The sequence below is a fragment of the Pundamilia nyererei genome, unplaced genomic scaffold (genome assembly GCF_000239375.1).
Source record: "Pundamilia nyererei isolate P.nyererei 1_Seehausen unplaced genomic scaffold, PunNye1.0 scaffold00076, whole genome shotgun sequence".
Taxonomy (NCBI): domain Eukaryota; kingdom Metazoa; phylum Chordata; class Actinopteri; order Cichliformes; family Cichlidae; genus Pundamilia; species Pundamilia nyererei.
Window position 1 is genome coordinate 1,771,386 of NW_005187477.1, and position 17,975 is coordinate 1,789,360.

General features: G+C 46.4%; 1 protein-coding gene across 1 annotated transcript; it reads right to left on the reverse strand.

Annotated features, from left to right (window-relative positions):
- Positions 1-269: 269 nt before the first annotated feature.
- Positions 270-11,601, reverse strand: clip3 (CAP-GLY domain containing linker protein 3). The gene is made up of 14 exons (XM_005737449.2): positions 11,431-11,601; positions 9,872-10,011; positions 8,118-8,211; positions 6,855-7,016; positions 6,655-6,773; positions 6,033-6,269; positions 4,454-4,504; positions 4,059-4,194; positions 3,296-3,451; positions 3,081-3,212; positions 2,798-2,921; positions 2,448-2,515; positions 2,278-2,350; positions 270-2,052 (listed from the first exon to the last, which is right to left on the reverse strand). Exons 1-14 carry the CDS (start codon positions 11,471-11,473, stop codon positions 1,998-2,000), a joined length of 1,590 nt encoding a protein of 529 aa, XP_005737506.1. The 5' UTR covers positions 11,474-11,601; the 3' UTR covers positions 270-1,997.
- Between the last annotated feature and the right edge of the window lie 6,374 nt (positions 11,602-17,975).

Below are 17,975 nucleotides of genomic sequence, written 5' to 3' on the forward strand. Positions count from 1 at the left end.
TGGGTCACTTTCCACTTGACTTTGATCAAAACTGGGGATGGATTTCATCCCTTCGCTTGTCCGGTTATTCTCTGGGCTCGTCCCAGCAGCCTCGGCCATCCGAGCGCGAGTGTGTTCATCTCTCTGTATCGAGTGCTCACAGAGTGTAACGAGACATTAACACAGGAAACGTTTCCACACAGAGATAGGTACACTGTTTACATATTGCTGTTTCTCAGTTATGCAGAGATTTACCATTAAGCACACATTTAGGTTAGCTTGTGTTTTTCTTTTCGCGGATGCTCACATTCACAAAAGATACCAAAGTCTTATTTAAATGGAGAGAGAGAGGAGCGAGAGAGGAGGGTCAGAGGAAGATCAAAGATTTGGACTCGGGAGCTCGTTTGGGGGTTAAACTTCTAAGTAAAGGTCATTAAAAACCTCGAAATGGAGGCGCTGATGAAGGGACGCTTAATATTACAAAGACATATTCAACCCTGAATGGACTGGACATCACATTTAGCTGGAACTGAAGCTCGTGTTCAGAGGCAACATAAAGACATGACAGTCTCATGAAATGGGGCCGGAAACGTCAACGGTTTGGGTCAGTTAGCAGTTTATGGTTAACAGATTACAACTGGAGCCTGTTATTAGTGTTAAAGTCCGAGTATTTGGCAGTACGCTGATTAGCAGTGACTATAATCAAAGGTCCTTTTTGTAAAGAATTCTTGGACAAAAGCAGATTCAATCCTTCAAAAAATAAACCAGCTTGCGCCTTTATGTCAAAGACATTTATGTTGCAGATGCAAATTGATGTAATACCTCTGTCGACCACCAGGTGGACCTAAACTGCTCACGAGAAATTCTCAAATTAGCTCAGCATTCGTACAAATGTTGCTAATCAGACTTATTTTATTCATTGGAGCACAAAAATCGTTCTGTGCATGTAGACGACTGTAGTGCTGGTGGAAAACTACACTGGAGCTCAGATGAAGCGCTGCCACCTTGTGGTGAAAATGTGCGTTGCATTTCCTGCCAGACGTTTGCTAAAAGTACCTTTAAAGATTAACGGCTGACAAACAGCAGGATAAACATCAAAGCTGTTCTTTGTGGTCAGGAAAAATGTAAAAATGTAAATTAAAAATAAAACTTCTTCTTGTTATTAAATGTTAGCATCCACACTCCTCCACATACAGCGAGTCAACCCGGAGGCCAAGAACCACTTACTTATCTCACACATCAGCAGTGGAAATAAACTCTCCTACAGACAATTATTGGCTGCGTTCAAGTAAAAACCCTGTTTTCACTTCTGAGTTTCAAACAGTTTGGAGTCGGGATGTTTTCTGGGATTTTCCCTCCATGCACTCGGGATTTTTACATCTTAACTCAAGCGGAGACGGCAGAGGTTCTTGGTCTCAGACGAGCAGACAAACTTATTTTGCACAAACTGTTTGAGCTCTCGTGCGCTGCTCTTATTCATTTGTGCAGAAAGCGTCTGAGAATTTAACAAACACATCTGCCAAACCACAAAGCACAGGCTGAATATCTGCATTATTGTCCACGTTTGAGCTAGCTTGTGCCGAGCTTAGCATTAATGACAAAATCTGTTTAAGACCCAAAGCTAGTAGCAGCAAAAACAAAAGCACGTAGCAGCACAAACGAACGTTTGGTGGTTGTTGTTAGGCCCCGAATGACAGCACAGCACAGACAAATACCGAGCTGGGACGATGAGGTGAGAAGACGTGGAAGGTTGGGTTTTTTGGAGGAATCGGATTCTCGGTTTCTTCAAAGGAATGCGGAACGTTTTGATCAGATACAAGGCACTATAGATTTTGCTATAGAACGGCTAAATTAGGAGGTTCTGGGCTGAGATTAAGAGAGGAGGGGGACGGGGTCACCACGAGAAGTTTGACTGACGACGGCGAAAGTCGGTGAAAGCAGGAGTAGAAGATGGAGAGCAAGTACAGCGGAGAGACTGATCTGGTGGTGGAGTAGAAGAGAGAAGAGGAAGGGCGTAGTTAGGACTGCATCTCAGCGCGCAGCATCCACGGAAACCAACAACAGAAGAGCAGCCTGCAGGAGACGAGGAGGAGGAGGAAGAGCAGGGTTCAGTAAGTCTAATCCTGCCTGCTTTGCTGGACTTATTTGGACTTTTGATAAAAAGGTGAAAACAGTTTTATTTTGCTTTTCTTTTAAAAGCTCAAATTGAACCGTTTCCAAAATTTCCTCTTGTCAAAAAGTCCAAGAAAGCCGAACAGCAAAGAGCGCAGGACTGTAATGTGACGGAGCAGGGCTGACCTGGATATGGAGCTCTCAGACGTGAGGTCTTTAGGAGAACGCATCGTGTTGAAGTTACGCTTCGGCTGTGACACTGCAGCGCACAAGCACACAACGTTTGTTAGAACAAGGAGACAAATACGGTTTTCAGGGGTAAAGAATGATAATAAAACACTATGGTCGTCACTTACTGGTGATCTGGTGGACCTTCTTCACCGTGGAGCTGTCGTTCTGTGAGCCGTCCTTAGGGCCTCCGATTCTGACAACAACAGTGTTTATTGGCGACTTTTAAGGCGTCGCTCAGGAATCAAAGATTTTAAAAAGCCTTAATGTCACATCGTCCTGGTTACTTTGAAGCTTCCCGCCAAGCTTCCACAGCTTTTAATGCTCTGCTGTATTTTCAGTTTTTTTCATATATTTAATCTTTTTCATTTCCAACATTGGAAGAATTTCTGAGCTAATTAATCCTGAAGCTGATTATCTCCCCGTTCTCATTTATTACACACACTAAAACATCACGGTACCTTCGACATATCCTCACCTCTGGACACGGGAGGGCGGAGCAAACACTCCATATTTGGGCAGGCAGCTGAAGTAGCGGACCCCAAACACCGAGCCGTCGTGTTTCCCTGTGGGCTGGTCCAGCTCGATACCGAACCAGTAACCTGCAGGGACACAGATCCGGTCACAGCTGCTCTGTCTGATAAGCATTTCTGCAGGATTAGTGCAAAGTTTCTCCGGACTGGAGAAGGACAGACAACACAGTCCTACAAGTATCCACGTGTGCACAGTTCAGAGAACCGACTGAGGATCAGCAAACGCACCTGGAGCAAAGTCTGTCTTGCCAAAGTAACGAACGATGCCGTGCTTCTGTCCGGCTACCAGAACCTGATCTCCGACCTCCACATTCATTCCCTCTGGATCCAGACTGGCTACTGAAGCCTTCTTCTTCTGGGCTGAGAATGCAGAACAAAACTGATGAGAAGCACAGATAAACCTAATCGAATGAAGCTATTAGCAAAGACTGTAGCTCGGTTACCTTTCTCTCGCTCTTTCTCCTTCTTCTCTTTCTCCTTCTTGGTCTTTCCTGCGAGGCGGGAGGCCAGATCCATGCGGGGTGTTCTTGGGGTGGAGGTGACTGATGAAGGCGTCTGGTCCACAGATTTGGAAATCTTTGAAACTGGAGCGAAAATCCCTGCAGGGCAGAAGTAGATCAAGCAGTGAGAAACAGCAACAACTCCTGTTTCCATGCTGGAAAGATGACGAGCGTGCTGCTCCACCAAAAGCCTCCACAAGAGCAGTCGGTCAGTGAGTTTGTTTACGATGAAATCAAAGAGCTCAGAGCAGGACTTGCAGCAGGGACAGCCGACTGAACATGAACAAGGAGATGACTTTAGATGGTGAAATGAGGGAAGGACTCTTCGTGTTTGCCTCCTGTGTTTTTTAGTGATGCTTTTGATGAACAGAGATATGACGTCTTTAGATGTCACGTTCTCTGATGTATTCACTGATTCGCTGGATGTTCTAAAGCTTGGAGGTCTTGAAGAGCCACAGTCACTTCCTGCAGATTCAGGAAGCAATACTAAACTTGAGTTAGGTTTGTCTGATTCCCCTCTGGAGGTTTTCTGGGAACATCCAATGGGGAGCAGATCAGAACTCACTTGTGAGAACCCGGAGCAGCTGGAAAAATCCTGGGAAAAGTCGCCTAGAATACGCTACTTAACACGGTGACTTGATTTCAGCTAACGGGAACAAAATGAAAGGAGTCTTTGTCTCGCCTGTAGAAACCACAAATCTCTCACCTAACTTGGGAGGGCAGATGAAGTAGCGGACGCCGCCCACGCTGCCATCGTTCTTGCCCTCTGGCTCGTCTAGCTCCACGCCGACCCACTGCCCGCTGGCGAACTCTGTAGTACCACAAAACCTCAGAGTGCCAGCCTGAGAGACACAGAAACAAAAAGAGAGGGCGGAGTCAGAGGTGACCTCTCGCACTCTCGGAGCATGACTGCAAAAGAGATTTTTTCTGGTTAGGTTGCATGGGGGCAGATAGTCTGGGTGTCTGCTGCTGTGTTTTATGAAAGGGACGAACGTGACATCAACGCTACAGATGGAGTGACGGTGATTTCATAGGAAGACAACATGTTGGCAGCGTGGTGAGTCACTTCAGTTAGTCTACAATCCAGCCACTCCAACCAACCTGTCTGCGTTTTGCAGCCGGGCTGTCGTCTCTGCTCTGGTCTCTGTGGGGCTGCACAGTGAAAACACACTGTTCAGAGCTCAAGAAGCACAGTGTGAAGGACAAACTGCCACCACACACACACACACACACACACACTGCTGTTTACATGTTGTTAAAAAGAAACTGCCGATCAGATTAACCTCTTAACATCCACTGGCAACCCCCCCAAAGGCTACAGGGTCCTATTTTAAACGCCCAAATGTAAAAGCTGTTAATAAAAAACTGCAATTCAAACAAGACTTTATTTGAAATGTAACATCTTCTAGTTTCTGAAAATCTGCCGACCAAAAATAACGACTTGATGCTCGATCATCCAGGTAAGTAAATCTGTTGAATATGTTCGTCGGGATTTAGACTTTTCAGTGGGACAAACATCAACTCATCCAAGTAAAGCCATTGTTCCTTCAGTGCTGCAGGTTTCAGTCACTGTGCAAATGTCCTGTTTATAAGGTTGAAACCTGCAGTCAGCTGAGACTGAAGACGTCACCTGATGATGATGAAACGTTTCTCCCACTGAAAACGTCCAGATGAACAGAATCCTGCAGAAACTGCTCGAAAATCCACCTACGGAGCAAATTCCAAACCACCGATCCCTTCCACATGTCAACCCAGATCAATCCAGGTGTGAAACCCCAGGTGAACATCAAGAAAACACTGGACCAACCTGGAGAGCATTGCTCCAAAAACCAGACAAAACTAGTTTCCAGGCAGGAGGGAAACTGGAATGAGCGTTTTGACACCAAAGTACAACTTCTGGCTTTCGATAAGAAGAAAGAAAATGCTGCATTCAACCATAAGAGCGTCATTAAATCAGTGAAGCATGGTGGTCAATCAATCATCATCAATGAAACGATGAATTCTGACTTATAATTAGCAGAAAATATCAGGAGACCTGTCTGTGAACTGAACCGTGCAGCAACACAAGAACCATCATCGCATCCTACAAAGAAGAAGAAGTCCTGACTCAGAGCCCCTCCCTGTCAGAGCTGAGGATGCCTGTACCTGGGAATGGGGTCAAATCCCTCAACAGCTGCCTGAAAAGGTCGTTTGTAGTTTTTGATACACGAGGTGGCTCACAGCAAATATCCAAAGCAAAGGTCCACATACCTGTAACCCTCTGGAGTATTAAAAAGTACAAATCTAACATTTTAATGTAATTTCCTGTACTTGCATCTCTTTGAGTCTCCTTGACCTCCATCCACCAGCTGCCACAGAACATCTTAGGGGTAGTTTGCATGTGAGCGACACGCTAAACAAGCACCGGCTCAGAAACTAGAAGATGCCACCTTCCAAATCTAGTCTCTTACACGAGTTCGGTCTTTTGTTGCAAGTCTGCATATGAGCACAAATATCATGTAAGTGAGTAGACGTGAACCAAACTGTACCTCTAACCCTAAAGAGGTCACTGTTGACCTGGTGGATGTTCAGAGGTTCAGGACCGTGATGTTTTAGGTCATGTTTATGCAGAAATACAGAAGATTTGTTGTTTCAATGTCCGTCAATCCATTTATCCCAGTTTGATCTCAGCGTGTCTGACCTTCATGTCGTCCAGCACCACGCGGTCTCCCAGCTTCAGCCCCAGAGCGGCCAGCATCAGGTTTCCTGGGATGTTGTCGTAGTTGGGCAGCGTGGCTCTGGGAAGATTGCAGCTCAGTGGAACGGCGTCCAGTAGCAGCTGCTTCAGCTCTTTGGCCACCATTGCCGCCTCCGCCTTGTCCAGGCTCATGTCCATTGGGTCGGGAACCACCTCTGCTGGAACCTGACCCTTATCGTTCTGCAGAAACAAGTCAGAAAGTCAGATTTGAGACGATAAATCACCATTAAGGGTCTCTGGATTTCAGCTTTAAAGGAACAGCAGCACAAAAAACTCAAGGAGCTGAAGCAGTCTTATTATCCTTATCCTCCACCTGCAGTTCAGACCTTCACAGACTGGATCAGCCAATCAGAGGAGAGCTCGGCAGAAGCTAAAAAGGCTTGTTACAGAATTAAAAAGAACTGAGGGTCTGCACCAAGGACCGGGACAAGGTAAAGAAGGATTACTTTGAACTGAAAATTATGCAAAGCTACGTTAATTCATGAATTAAAAACAAACAAACATGGAGCTGGAGATGAGCCCATTTAATTAGCCCCCAGTAGTAAGTAAGGAAAGCTGTCCTTACCCGGACGGTGGGGTTGGCTCCGTGCTCCAGCAGACATTTGACTGCACCCAGGCAGAGGTTGGAGGCGGCGATGTGGAGAGCCGTACCATAGTGGAAATCGCTGCATGTGGAGTTCAGGACTGAGGAGAACACGGAAGGAGAGTCTCACCTCCTGTTACCTTCAGAACGATCACTAGAATACTGCCTGGTGTAGAAATTACCTCTGGGTTTGGCTGCTTTGAGCAGGACTCGGATCAGCTCCGGGACGTCGAAGTACGCGGCATAGTGCAGGGCGTTCATGTTGGTCCAGCGGCTCCTCAGACTCACGTCGGCGCCCAGCGAGATCAGCTGAGTGGTGAGACGCAGCGCTGCCGCCGGGTCGCCTGCACACACAATGAGGACGAAACTAAGACGCGGAGGAGCTGAATCCACCACACGCACAGACGCCGGCCGCCCCAGAGCAGGTCCAAGCAGCTGCCCTGTACAATAACTTGGAACCACGTGAGAGCTCGAGTCGGCATTATTCCCAGTTGTTACATCAGGACGAACTAGAGGAACGTGGGACCTGAAACAAGGATCGCTCCTCTGCTCTTCCTCCTGAAGCAAAATCTCTTCTGAATCGAGGGTGGAAGGATTTGAGACTTTGGACTGAAGTTGGTTTGGTGTGTTGTTGGGATTTTTTTGTTTCATGTGATTTGTGATTATTAGAATTCAACCCCCTGAGGTCCAAGTTTTCACAGGTAATAACATTATTATTTTCTCGTGGGTGGAGTCAGAGTCATCAGCAGTAACGTCGAGTTAGACCCAGGATGGTAAAGTTGAAGATTTGTGATATTCTGGGCTGATATCAGCGAGTCATTTGTCAGATATTTATTCTGGGATGATTAACAGAGACGCACTGACTCCAGTTTTCCAAATGTGTCCTGCTGACTTAGACGATGTCTTTAAGAACCTGACAGCCTTACAAGCAAAAAGCAGCTTTTCTTCATAATTAAAGAACCTTTTTGAACATGAACTGTGGTGAGTTACAAGAGTTTCCTTCACTTAAACTACTGAACTAATGAAAGTGCTGAAAGTGAAGTGAAATGAGCTGCTGCCGGATACCCGACCTCACCGAGCCAGCAACTTTTTTTCTGTTTTTCACTCGTCTCTGTAGTTTTGCTCGTAGCCGCCTTGATCCTTTGCTCATACCGAGGCTGCTAGCTTGCGGCTGAGGTTTGGATAACTTTGTTAACTGGCTGAGGGTGAATTACGAGGTCTATTGTCTCCATCACTCACAGCGAAGAGCTCGCTAACAGCCACAGCCTCACACTAACGACCTGCCTGTGGGTCTGCAACTGAGTATTTGAACACATCGCTGTGTGTATGCTGCATATGAAACAGGCTAATTAAGTCAGGAACTGTCTGATCCTGGTCTCTGGTCGGTCGGTCGGTGCACCTCTAGACCGATGCTTCCCTAATAAGTATCAAATAAAGTAACTTACCAACTCCGTGCGCTCCGGCCTTGCAGCTGTAGTGAAGCAGCGTCATGTCGGTCAAACCATCGCGGTCGTTCACATGGCAACCACGCTTCAGGAGCTGAGACGGAGGAAAGACAGTTACAGGTAACCTGACCAGAGATTTCACACCAAAACTTTACAAACTGATATCTGCACGTGCAGGCTTCTGGAACTTTCCCTTTCTGTTTAGAGCCACTTGTACTCTGGGTTTTTTAATCGTGTCAGAGCATGTTCTGGTTTTCACACAGCAGTTATTGATAGCAGGCTTTCAGTTTTCTGGATTTTTAGGCGTCACTTTCCTGTCACACTAAACAAAAACGTTAAATAAAGCCAGGAGGGGCAGATAGCTGAGGATACATTTATGATATTTTATTTAACATCAGTATATCGCTCCTACATGTGATGTTATGGTTGTATAATAAACCCTAAAGTGGGAAAACCCTGAGTTCACATCCTGGCCATGCTGGCCGCCAGCCTTCCAGCTCGTTGGCTGATTTCTTCTCCGCGATCGTCGCTGTGCCGCTCTCTCCTTGTTTTTCTTTCCTCCAGGCTGAGTCGGCTTCACGCTGAGTCACGCTGAAGCCTCACTGACTTTCCATCGCTCCCTCTCTCTCTGCACCACTTGCTCTGCCTCCTGTTTCCATGCAGCCATTTTAACTGGGTCATTATCACCATCTCTCTGTGTGCAGCGCTGCTGCCAGTGTGACCATTACAGAAGGTCTGTACAGATATGCCCCCTTCATAAACCTTTCCCCTCCCTAAGGGATGGATTTCTTTAAATAATTGTTTATGTTACGATGAGCGGATGGGCCTGATGATGCACATGGATGCTGCTGCTTTAGGTTTGCTTTGGAGCATTTTCAGTGCAGTGATCTGACAAACAGCATGTCCAGCTGTGGGGCCCGCGCATCCAATCTTCTCTAGGATGTTATTTGCATGTTGCTTAGCAACAATTACATGGTATCTGTGCCTTGGTCACCATGGTTGCTAAAAACTTGGCACAGCGGCTTCTTCTCACTTTTGACTAAAAATAAAGTAACGGCAGCAACAACCTTTGAGACGCTGCTGGTGATGCAATCAAAGTGCACATACAGGTGTCTGAAAGCCTGGGACACTTTATCACATGGAAGAGCCTCCATATTGTTATCTGGTATCCAGTCCAAATCAATCATCAAGAATAAATCATCTTCCCAGCCTGTATTTTTTAATTGCATGGACCATAATTTGTGCTTTGAACAGAAGCTTTCAGCATTCAGGCTTTAAGGGCCTGACAAGAGCTGCTCAGAGAGACATCACTGTGTGTGTGTGTGTGTGTGTGTGTGTGTGTGTGTGTGTGTGTGTGTGTGTGTGTGTGTGTGTGTGTGTGTGTGTCCAGAGGGTTGAATCTGGGTCAATGTGACAATGAATCAGTGTTGGCTTTAAGCCAGTGACACAGAGGACTGCAGCAGGCTGAGAGAGAAGCTGCAGCACTGCCGAGGTTTCAAAAACGGAGACATGAGCTCCAAAGTTTAAGCCTAATGGACAAGTTATTAAAAAATTAACTATGAATGTATGAATCAGGAAATTATGTGTAGAAAGCAGCAAGTTTCTATGCATCAGACTGTAAACGTGTTTATTTCTGCTGTAAAGTTTGAACAGGGGAGTCTGTGGGGACGGACTCACTGCTGGAGCCTCTAGTGGACGTTAGAGGAACTGCAGGTTTTCCAGTGTTTTTTTTTTTTTTGCTTTTATGTTCTCACCTCATTGCCGATGATGTCAATCTTGTGCTGCACCTGGGGAACCCACTGTCGCACGATGGCGAACAGCTCAGGGACCGTGGTTTGGGGATTCATGAGGATCTCCAAGCAGGCCGGGTCATTTGGGTCGAAGAAGGTGAACGCTGCACGCAAACAGGAAGAAATCACAGATGAGCTTAAAGAGACAAAGAAAGGTAAACGGAAAGCAGCGAGGAAAGCAGGCAGGAGATGGTTCCAGACAGTGACACCAAGAAGAATCTGTCCCCGTCATCAAATCAGAAATAACCTGCGAGTGCTGCAGTTTCTCTTCCTGCAGGCTCTGCAGCTCTGAGGAGGGTTTTATTTCACTGCCATCAGCCTGACAACCTGCCCCACTGCGACTCACTGTGAGCAGCTCCGGGAGAGCCATTCCACTTCCTGCTAATAACAATGAAGGAAATCAGCTGCATATTCATCTTGAGGCACAGCAGGGGGCGCTCATGAGCTTGTCCTCAATAGCCCCTTTTCCAGTAGTACCTACTCGATCGACTCAGCACGATTCGCTACAGTTTTCAGGGTTTTCCATTACGTCATACTACCTGCTCACTCGGGGTTCCTAGCGATCTGAGCAGGTACTAAAATGTGACATCGTCAGACTTCATCCCACCAACTGGCTGGTCAGTAGCGTCACTCGATTGTTTACGAAAATCCAAACCACCATTTTTGAAGCTTGACTACGAGGGAAACGGCTACAAAACGACGCCGTGATCCAGAGTGTGAGAAAAGCCACAGACGGAGCAGCAGGTATATCATCACCTCGACGTCCACCTTTGTTGTGGCAGTCATGTCATGACACGCAGATATGTTGCTATGACGACAAGCACGCACACTGGGTTGTAATGGAAAATCAGTGGATCCGAGTAGGTACTAATGGAGAAGGTCTTATGAATGGCACTGAAATAAAATACCACCGATGTCTAACTTTATCTATAAAATGCATTCTGCTAATGCAAGCTGATTGGTCACTAAAGGACGTCCTCCCTCAATGGCGCCCATTCCCAAAAGATAACCGGACGTTCGAAGTTAAAGAAGAAGAAGCAGCTGGTTGCGGTGGTTGAAGGTGATGCAGCTACACAGTCTCTGCTGCTGTTTGCTTCACGCCCCAAATCAAAATGGCAGCTGCCATTAAGCAGCTTGTGGTGCTGTAACATCAGTAATACTCAGATACAACAGAAACCTGTGAGAAACATCTAAAAATTAAAGTGAAGCTGTTGTGGGGACCAAACATTTACCTCACATTTATATTTTTGCTCTACAGCTCCACAGAGCGGGAAGGGAGCAGGAAGTGCACAGAGTAGGAGTTAATGCTGAAAGAGTAAAAGTCAGCGTGAGAGCGCCCTCTGCTGTGCTGCTCCGTGAACTGCGGTGATTTGCTTACTGAACAGTGATTGGCTGTCATCAATACAACAGGCCGATCAGTCAGACTACGAGTGCTGACAGTGAGCTGTGACTCCAGCAGCCTCCACTTTAACAGCGTGACTGGCAGCATTTAAGGTGTCTGAATTTAAGGTGGTATGACGTACCGTAGTCTTTGGGCAGCGGTGCCTGGGCGGACGGGTGCACCATGGCTCGGCGCCGCGGCTCGTGAACCGGACTCTGGTACTCGGACACAGACACGGGCTCTGGCTCCGGTTCGGCCGGAGCCTCCTCCTCTTCCTCGCGCTCCTCTCTCTCCTCCCGCTCCTCCTCCTGCTGCTCTTCTTCCTCATCCTCCTCCACTTCTGTCCTCTCCTCCTGCTCCCTCTCTTCCTCTAGCTCATACTCCTCCTCTTCCTCTTCTTCCTCCTCCTCTACTTCTTCCTCCTCTTCTTCAGTCAGCGCCTCCTCCTCCTCTCTCTGGACCCTCCCCTCCTCCTGCTCCTCCCGGTCGTGCCTCTCCTTCTCCTGCACCTCCAGGTTCTCCTCTTTTGTCATGATGAGGGATTCTGCAGCAGGGCCTGTCAGAGAGGACGCAGTAACAGATTTTCATGAGATTTCTATTATTTTGTCCTTTAAACAACATTTTGCTCACATTTTGTTCAGGAATTCTCAGCGTTTGTGCTCCTCAAACACTAATGAGAATACAAGCAGAGGTTGAAACAGGAAGCTGGATGTTGGAGAGCACAAACTGTCAGTGAGTAGTAAATACTAATAACTAAGGACATCCCTGATTCAGGGAGCCTTACGTCCTCGGTCAGGACACCATCCAGTCTGACTGACCTTCATGAAGAACCAGGTTTCACAGCCTTTCTTGATGTTTTACTCCATCAGACTGCTGGGCCTTCACACTTTTTGACCGACTGTACAAGTCTGATCAGAGAAGACAGGTGTGTGCTAACAGCCACGGCTGGCGTGCCCTCACCCCGTCTTTGTAACTGACACCGAGTCTCTAAAGGGAGCTGCTTCCTTTGCTTTCCTGCGGACTGAGGTTCTGTTTCTGTCACATTGTCTGGTGTGACCTGAAAGACTTCTAGCTGCAATGACTGCCCCTCTTGTTTGGTTTAATATTCGCATTTTGTGAAACAGAATCAACCACAAGAAGTCCAAAACTGCGAGACGGGTGAGACTGCTGCAGATAATAAGCATGATATGAACCAGAACACAGGACATCACGAAACAGACCTGGTCATAAGAAGCACGACATCATCGAAACCAGAGCCACAAAACACGGGACACAGATCAAAGCAGGAAATCCAAACTTCCCCCAGAAACAAATGAAACAGAAAACCTGAAAACAACTCGGAAAACATTCAGCTGCTACGTCACATAGAAGCTCATTTTCTCTGCTCCAAAAAGACAGAAAATCGTTACCTTTCAGATGTTTGATTGAATCTAAGGTGAGGTTACAGTTTCAGACTAAATCTGCTCCGTGTGATGTTTCCAATGTTCTGTGCACAAACACTCAAAATAAAGCTTTATTGGCAGCACATAAAGACAATGACCGTCTGCATCTTAACATCACACCTGAATCCAAACGGTTAGAATTCTATTACTGTGCTGTTACATGAAACTAACATTACTCAGATAAACCTGCTGCTAATACTGGGCTCGAGCTTAGTTATTACTTGGTATTTACTCAATAATTACATTTTGTAATTACATAATTATTCCACTAGCACCACATTATGTTTCTGAGCTGTGCTGTGACGCGCTTCAAACAGCTTTACTTTAGGTTTCTGCTGCAGAATGACTTTAAATAAACAGATTCAATCAGTGACGCAGTTTGTTGCCAGTAACACAACATTTCAGCAGTTTGTCGTGCCGTGCCGTGTCGAGCCGTGCTGTACTCGGGCCGGGAGGGCGTGGCCAGGATGCAGCTGAGACCGGCCGAGGTTTGTTTTCCGTCAGAGTCTTGTTGTCTCTGTTTCCATTCAGCATCACAACACGAGTGCTAAGTATCACTCCAGAGAGAGTGTGTGTGAGTGAGTGTGTGCGAGAGAGGAAAGAGCTGAAAGCAGGCTAATTGACCCACTGCACAGTGGCTTAGAGGGCTAACGCTAACCCTTGCTGCCCATCATTAGCTGTTGACTGGATTAAATCCACTTTAGCAAATGGACACGATGCTGAAATCCATCCGACTGCATCCATCACTGAGTCAGCATCATGCAGAGTGTGCTGGTTTAGGTTTAGGCTGCTTTCAGACGCTAAAGGCAGCGTTTTCTTTACTTCTTCACGTTATTTATCAAATGTCTGTGCGACGCAGCCGTGCAGTCTATGCACGCCATGGATCTCATGTATCTGCAGAATCTTCCAGAGCAGACCTGAACGTGTCACTGTGGGCTGTTTACACGTGAAAATGACCTGAAAAGCATGAGTGGGATAAACACTTCCCTCTGTGCACCATTTAGTGGGTTTGACTTCTCTGATTAAGCTCGTTATCAGTGCTTTATGTAATCTGAGATCCCAGCGGGACACAACGACAACAGGACTCAGCTGAGGCCACGACCGAGGTTACGCAACACGACCCTACGAGTCAGCGTGGACACACACACACACACACACACACACACACACACACACACACACACACACACACACACACACACACAGGTGAAGTGCATAAGCATCCCGATGAATCTCCTAAAAATAAGCTCAGCTGCTGCTCTCTGCTGTGTTAACGAGGTTCCTGTTTTCAGACGCCTCGCTTCCAGGTCAAATGATCCGGGCTGATTTAGGACCAGTGAAGGCGACACGCACATACATGTTACATGTATTCACTTCATGTTTATGGCACATGTACTAAACACAACTTCATGTAGATTTACTGAAACAAAAATAAAGAAATGAGATTCCTGATGAAAGCCTGAGCAGCACCAAAGTTACAGCCACGCTCAGCATTCTGAGAACAGAGATCATCTGTGTTAATAAACATGAGTTTGGATTATATTCCAGATTATTGTTGACTGGACAAAGACACCGAGAAACAAGAAGCGTTTCTGTCCCTACAGGTACAAACTGCAGCACGTCGCCTCTAAGGAGGCGCTTTTGACCTTTCGTAAGGCCACTGTGCTACATCCATGTTCTCAAACAGGAACAAACGTTCACAGTCACAGGCTCTTCTGGGTTTTTCTATGTGCACCATCAGGAGAAAGTCAGTGTTCAGACACGTAAGACGTGTTTCCCAAAATCTCCACGATGTCCAAGATGTTCCCGTTTTAAAGATAACCACGTTGTCCCGTGTTCAAAACGTTCCTTCATTAGCAAAACAAACACATTCAGCAGTTTCCTTATAGCCAAAACCTCCCAGCAAAGTAGCAAAGCCTTTCCCAGTAATAATTTTACCATCAATATACTCCAGGGGATTTTTTATGTGACCCCAAAAAAGCTCATTTTAAGGAATAGCTAACAAACTGCCCCCCCCCCCCCATAATATTCCTGCTTTCTAAAAATTCAAACTTTCCAGTAAATTTCTAAAATCTCCAGATGTTCCATAATGTTCCGACTTTCCTAAGACCTTCCAGCGAGCCTTGAATCTGACCACATGAAAGTATTTCCACTTTTTTGTCTTCTCGTGGAAGCAACTTTTCCTTTTTCCTGCAACACAGTGTCGAAGAATACTGCTACTTTCCAAAACGAACATTTCCCCCAATTTTCCTCGTGAACAAAAATATTTTCATTTCCACAAATCGACCGGCTCAGTTCACACACTGGAGCAACATCGACCTCTTACTGGGAATACTGGGAAAGCTCTGTTACCACCAACAAACAGCTCCTTTTACAGATTACATGACAAACTGCGCACTATTTAAAATATCCATACTTTCCAACATATGATGGATAAATCTCCTCATGCATATTCAAAGATGTCCGTGTTTTCTTAGATCGGCCCACTCAGCTCGCAGACCGAAGGATCGATCTCTTACTGGGAATACTGGGAACGCTCCGCTCTACCCAGCAAAGAGCTCGTTTTACAGATTGACCGACACGCAGACCTGAGCGCTTATAACGCGACAGCTGCGCGATATTTGTGTGGGTTTGTGGTGGTTAGAAGCTGTTAGACGCCACGTGATGTGGGAGGCGGAGGAAGGAAAGGAGGAGAGGAAGGAGGCCATGGCAGCTTCAGCATCCTCCTCCTCCTCCACCCAGCCTCCATTTTACATCAAACCAAACACGAAGACAAAATCGCTGCAAACCGAGTCAGAACATGCCCGAACCCACGGTCTCCTCCCCACGCAGCGTGTTTCTGACGCTGAGTGATGAAAATGTTGGGATTCGGGTTCGGTGCGCGTTTGTGGCGATGTGCGCAGTGAAGGCCAGGACGGGAAAAACGCCCCTGTGACACAACGAAAACATCGGCAGGCTTAAAGCCCACCGGAGCCACTGTAAAGAGATTTGAAGCTGCTGCTGCTGTTTTCTCCATCCTTCCTCCGCAGCATCGTCATCCTCACTAAAGCACCTGCTCTGCCTCCATCGTCTCGTCGCCTCCAAACCCCGTAAATGAAGCTCAGCTCGGACTCAAATCTGCGCTTTGACGTGTTTTACTTACCTGAGAACAAGCCGCTGGTTGATGAGTGGGTGACGAGCTTCTCTCTTGTCTGATGGCAGCTCCGCAGCACTCACCTCTGTGACGCTGCGCTCCTTCCGCCGCTGTATATAGTCCTCCCTCTCTCCCCGCCCAGACGGTTCTGGCTGTTTCCGTCTGCGTCGCTCCACCGCCTCTCTCGCTCACCTCACCGCAAACACTTTAAAAGTCGATGAAACGTCTGAGGAGACGTTAGACTATTTTTTAAAAGTGGTAAACGTGTATGATTACAATTATAATAACGCCCCAATATCCGAAGTATGACTCATTTACAAATCTCTGTGCTTTCACTGCAGCGGCATAAAGTGAGCTAAAGAACAAAAAGAAACTTCATTTCACCTCTCAAACATCGCTGTGCGTGTCTCCTATATGATATATTTAACTGACATTTTTTGTTGTAACAACCAACGATTAATGCAGGAAAATAATGAACAAAGTTGCCCAAACGTTTGCATCCCGCTGTATAATTCCGTCCATTCTGGTTACTCACACTGAAATCTACCATCTTCATCACTGCCATGTTCAGCTCTGCTTCCTGTCATTCTGTCATCTCCAAACCACACATCACAGCATGTCTCACTACCATTTATTTTTATTTAAAAAGGACAATGCACATTAATCTACACGAGCACCTGTATTCATTATGTAAATATTTAGCTGCTAGCCAGGTTGATGGCATATTAAATTCTTTCACGCTTGACACTCATCCCCACCCTGCCTGCACTCTCTTCTTCACCTTCATCTGTTCACCTTTCCACCCGTCTCCCTCTCGTTGGCACACGTGTATTCTCTCTTAGTGCCACTGGCCTTCATTTGTCTTCTCTTCAGTGCATACCTCCACCTCTCCAGCTGCTCCCTACTCTCAGTACCAACCAAAATACCATCTGCGAATATCAGAGACTCATGCCTCACCTCTTCTGTCAACTTGCCCATCACCACTGCAAACAAGAAGGGGCTCAGATGTGTGTGTGTGTGTGTGTGTGTGTGTGTGTGTGTGTGTGTGTGTGTGTGTGTGTGTGTGTTTTGTTTTTGCTCTTTGCTGCATTGTTTTCTGTGTTAGTTGCCAAGATTTGGATTTGGTGCCTTGCCTGGGATTGAATCACCATAATGACCCTAATATCACTGAAACGCACAGTTGCGGCTTTCAGGAGTCATTTGAATTTTGCGATTGCGTGAATGGTTGAAGAAGTAGGTTAGTTTGACCTAAAAGACCTCGTGGGTTAACCTAGTTCCAACAGTTCTTTCATCAGTTTTACTGCAGCACTGCACATCACCTTTGTTCTTGAAACTCGGTACCATTGCACTTCTCAGTTCCTCTGGTATCCTCTCACTCTCCTGGATTGTGTTAAACAAGCTGATTAAAAAGTTCATCAGCAGGTATTTCATCTGGACCAACTGGACCCTGCTGTAGCTGCCCTCACTTCCTCCTTACAAATCTTCTGCATTTCCTGAAGAACCGTCTCCTATTTGCACCTCCATCATATTCAACCTGTGCACCTTCCTCCACTTCTATTTTACGTTACGTTCCTGCCCTTTCTTGAACTATGGGTTCGCCACAGTCATTTCCATTCTTATTCTTCTTTTTGCAAAATTTGCTACTATTTGTTCTTCAGCATTTATCTCATTAACACCACACCTGCCCAACACATCTAAATCCCCTCTGTTCCCTTCACCTACATGTTTACTGAGGCTCCAGATTCTTACATTTGAGCTTCTTCCCTCTAGTCTAATAGTTACTATTCCTCTTACACTTTCCAGCTTTCAGTTTAAAGTTCTCAAATTTGATCATTTGTCTGATCTTAAAATTAGCAACAGCATTATTTTTTTATGTAACTCCTCTGAGCTCCATACAAGCAATGACCACTTTAAGACATGCAGATCAGTGCTTCTTCTCTCACTCTTGCATGTGGCTTAGATGGTTTAAAGCCTGTGCACTTTGCGAACAGGCTTCTATATATTATGTGTGGTGGGAGGCTGGACAGCTGCATTAAAAAGCTGCAGCCACCAGGCCCAGGCTCTTCCAGCAGCCACCAGGCCCAGGATCCTGCAGCAGCCACCAGGCCCAGG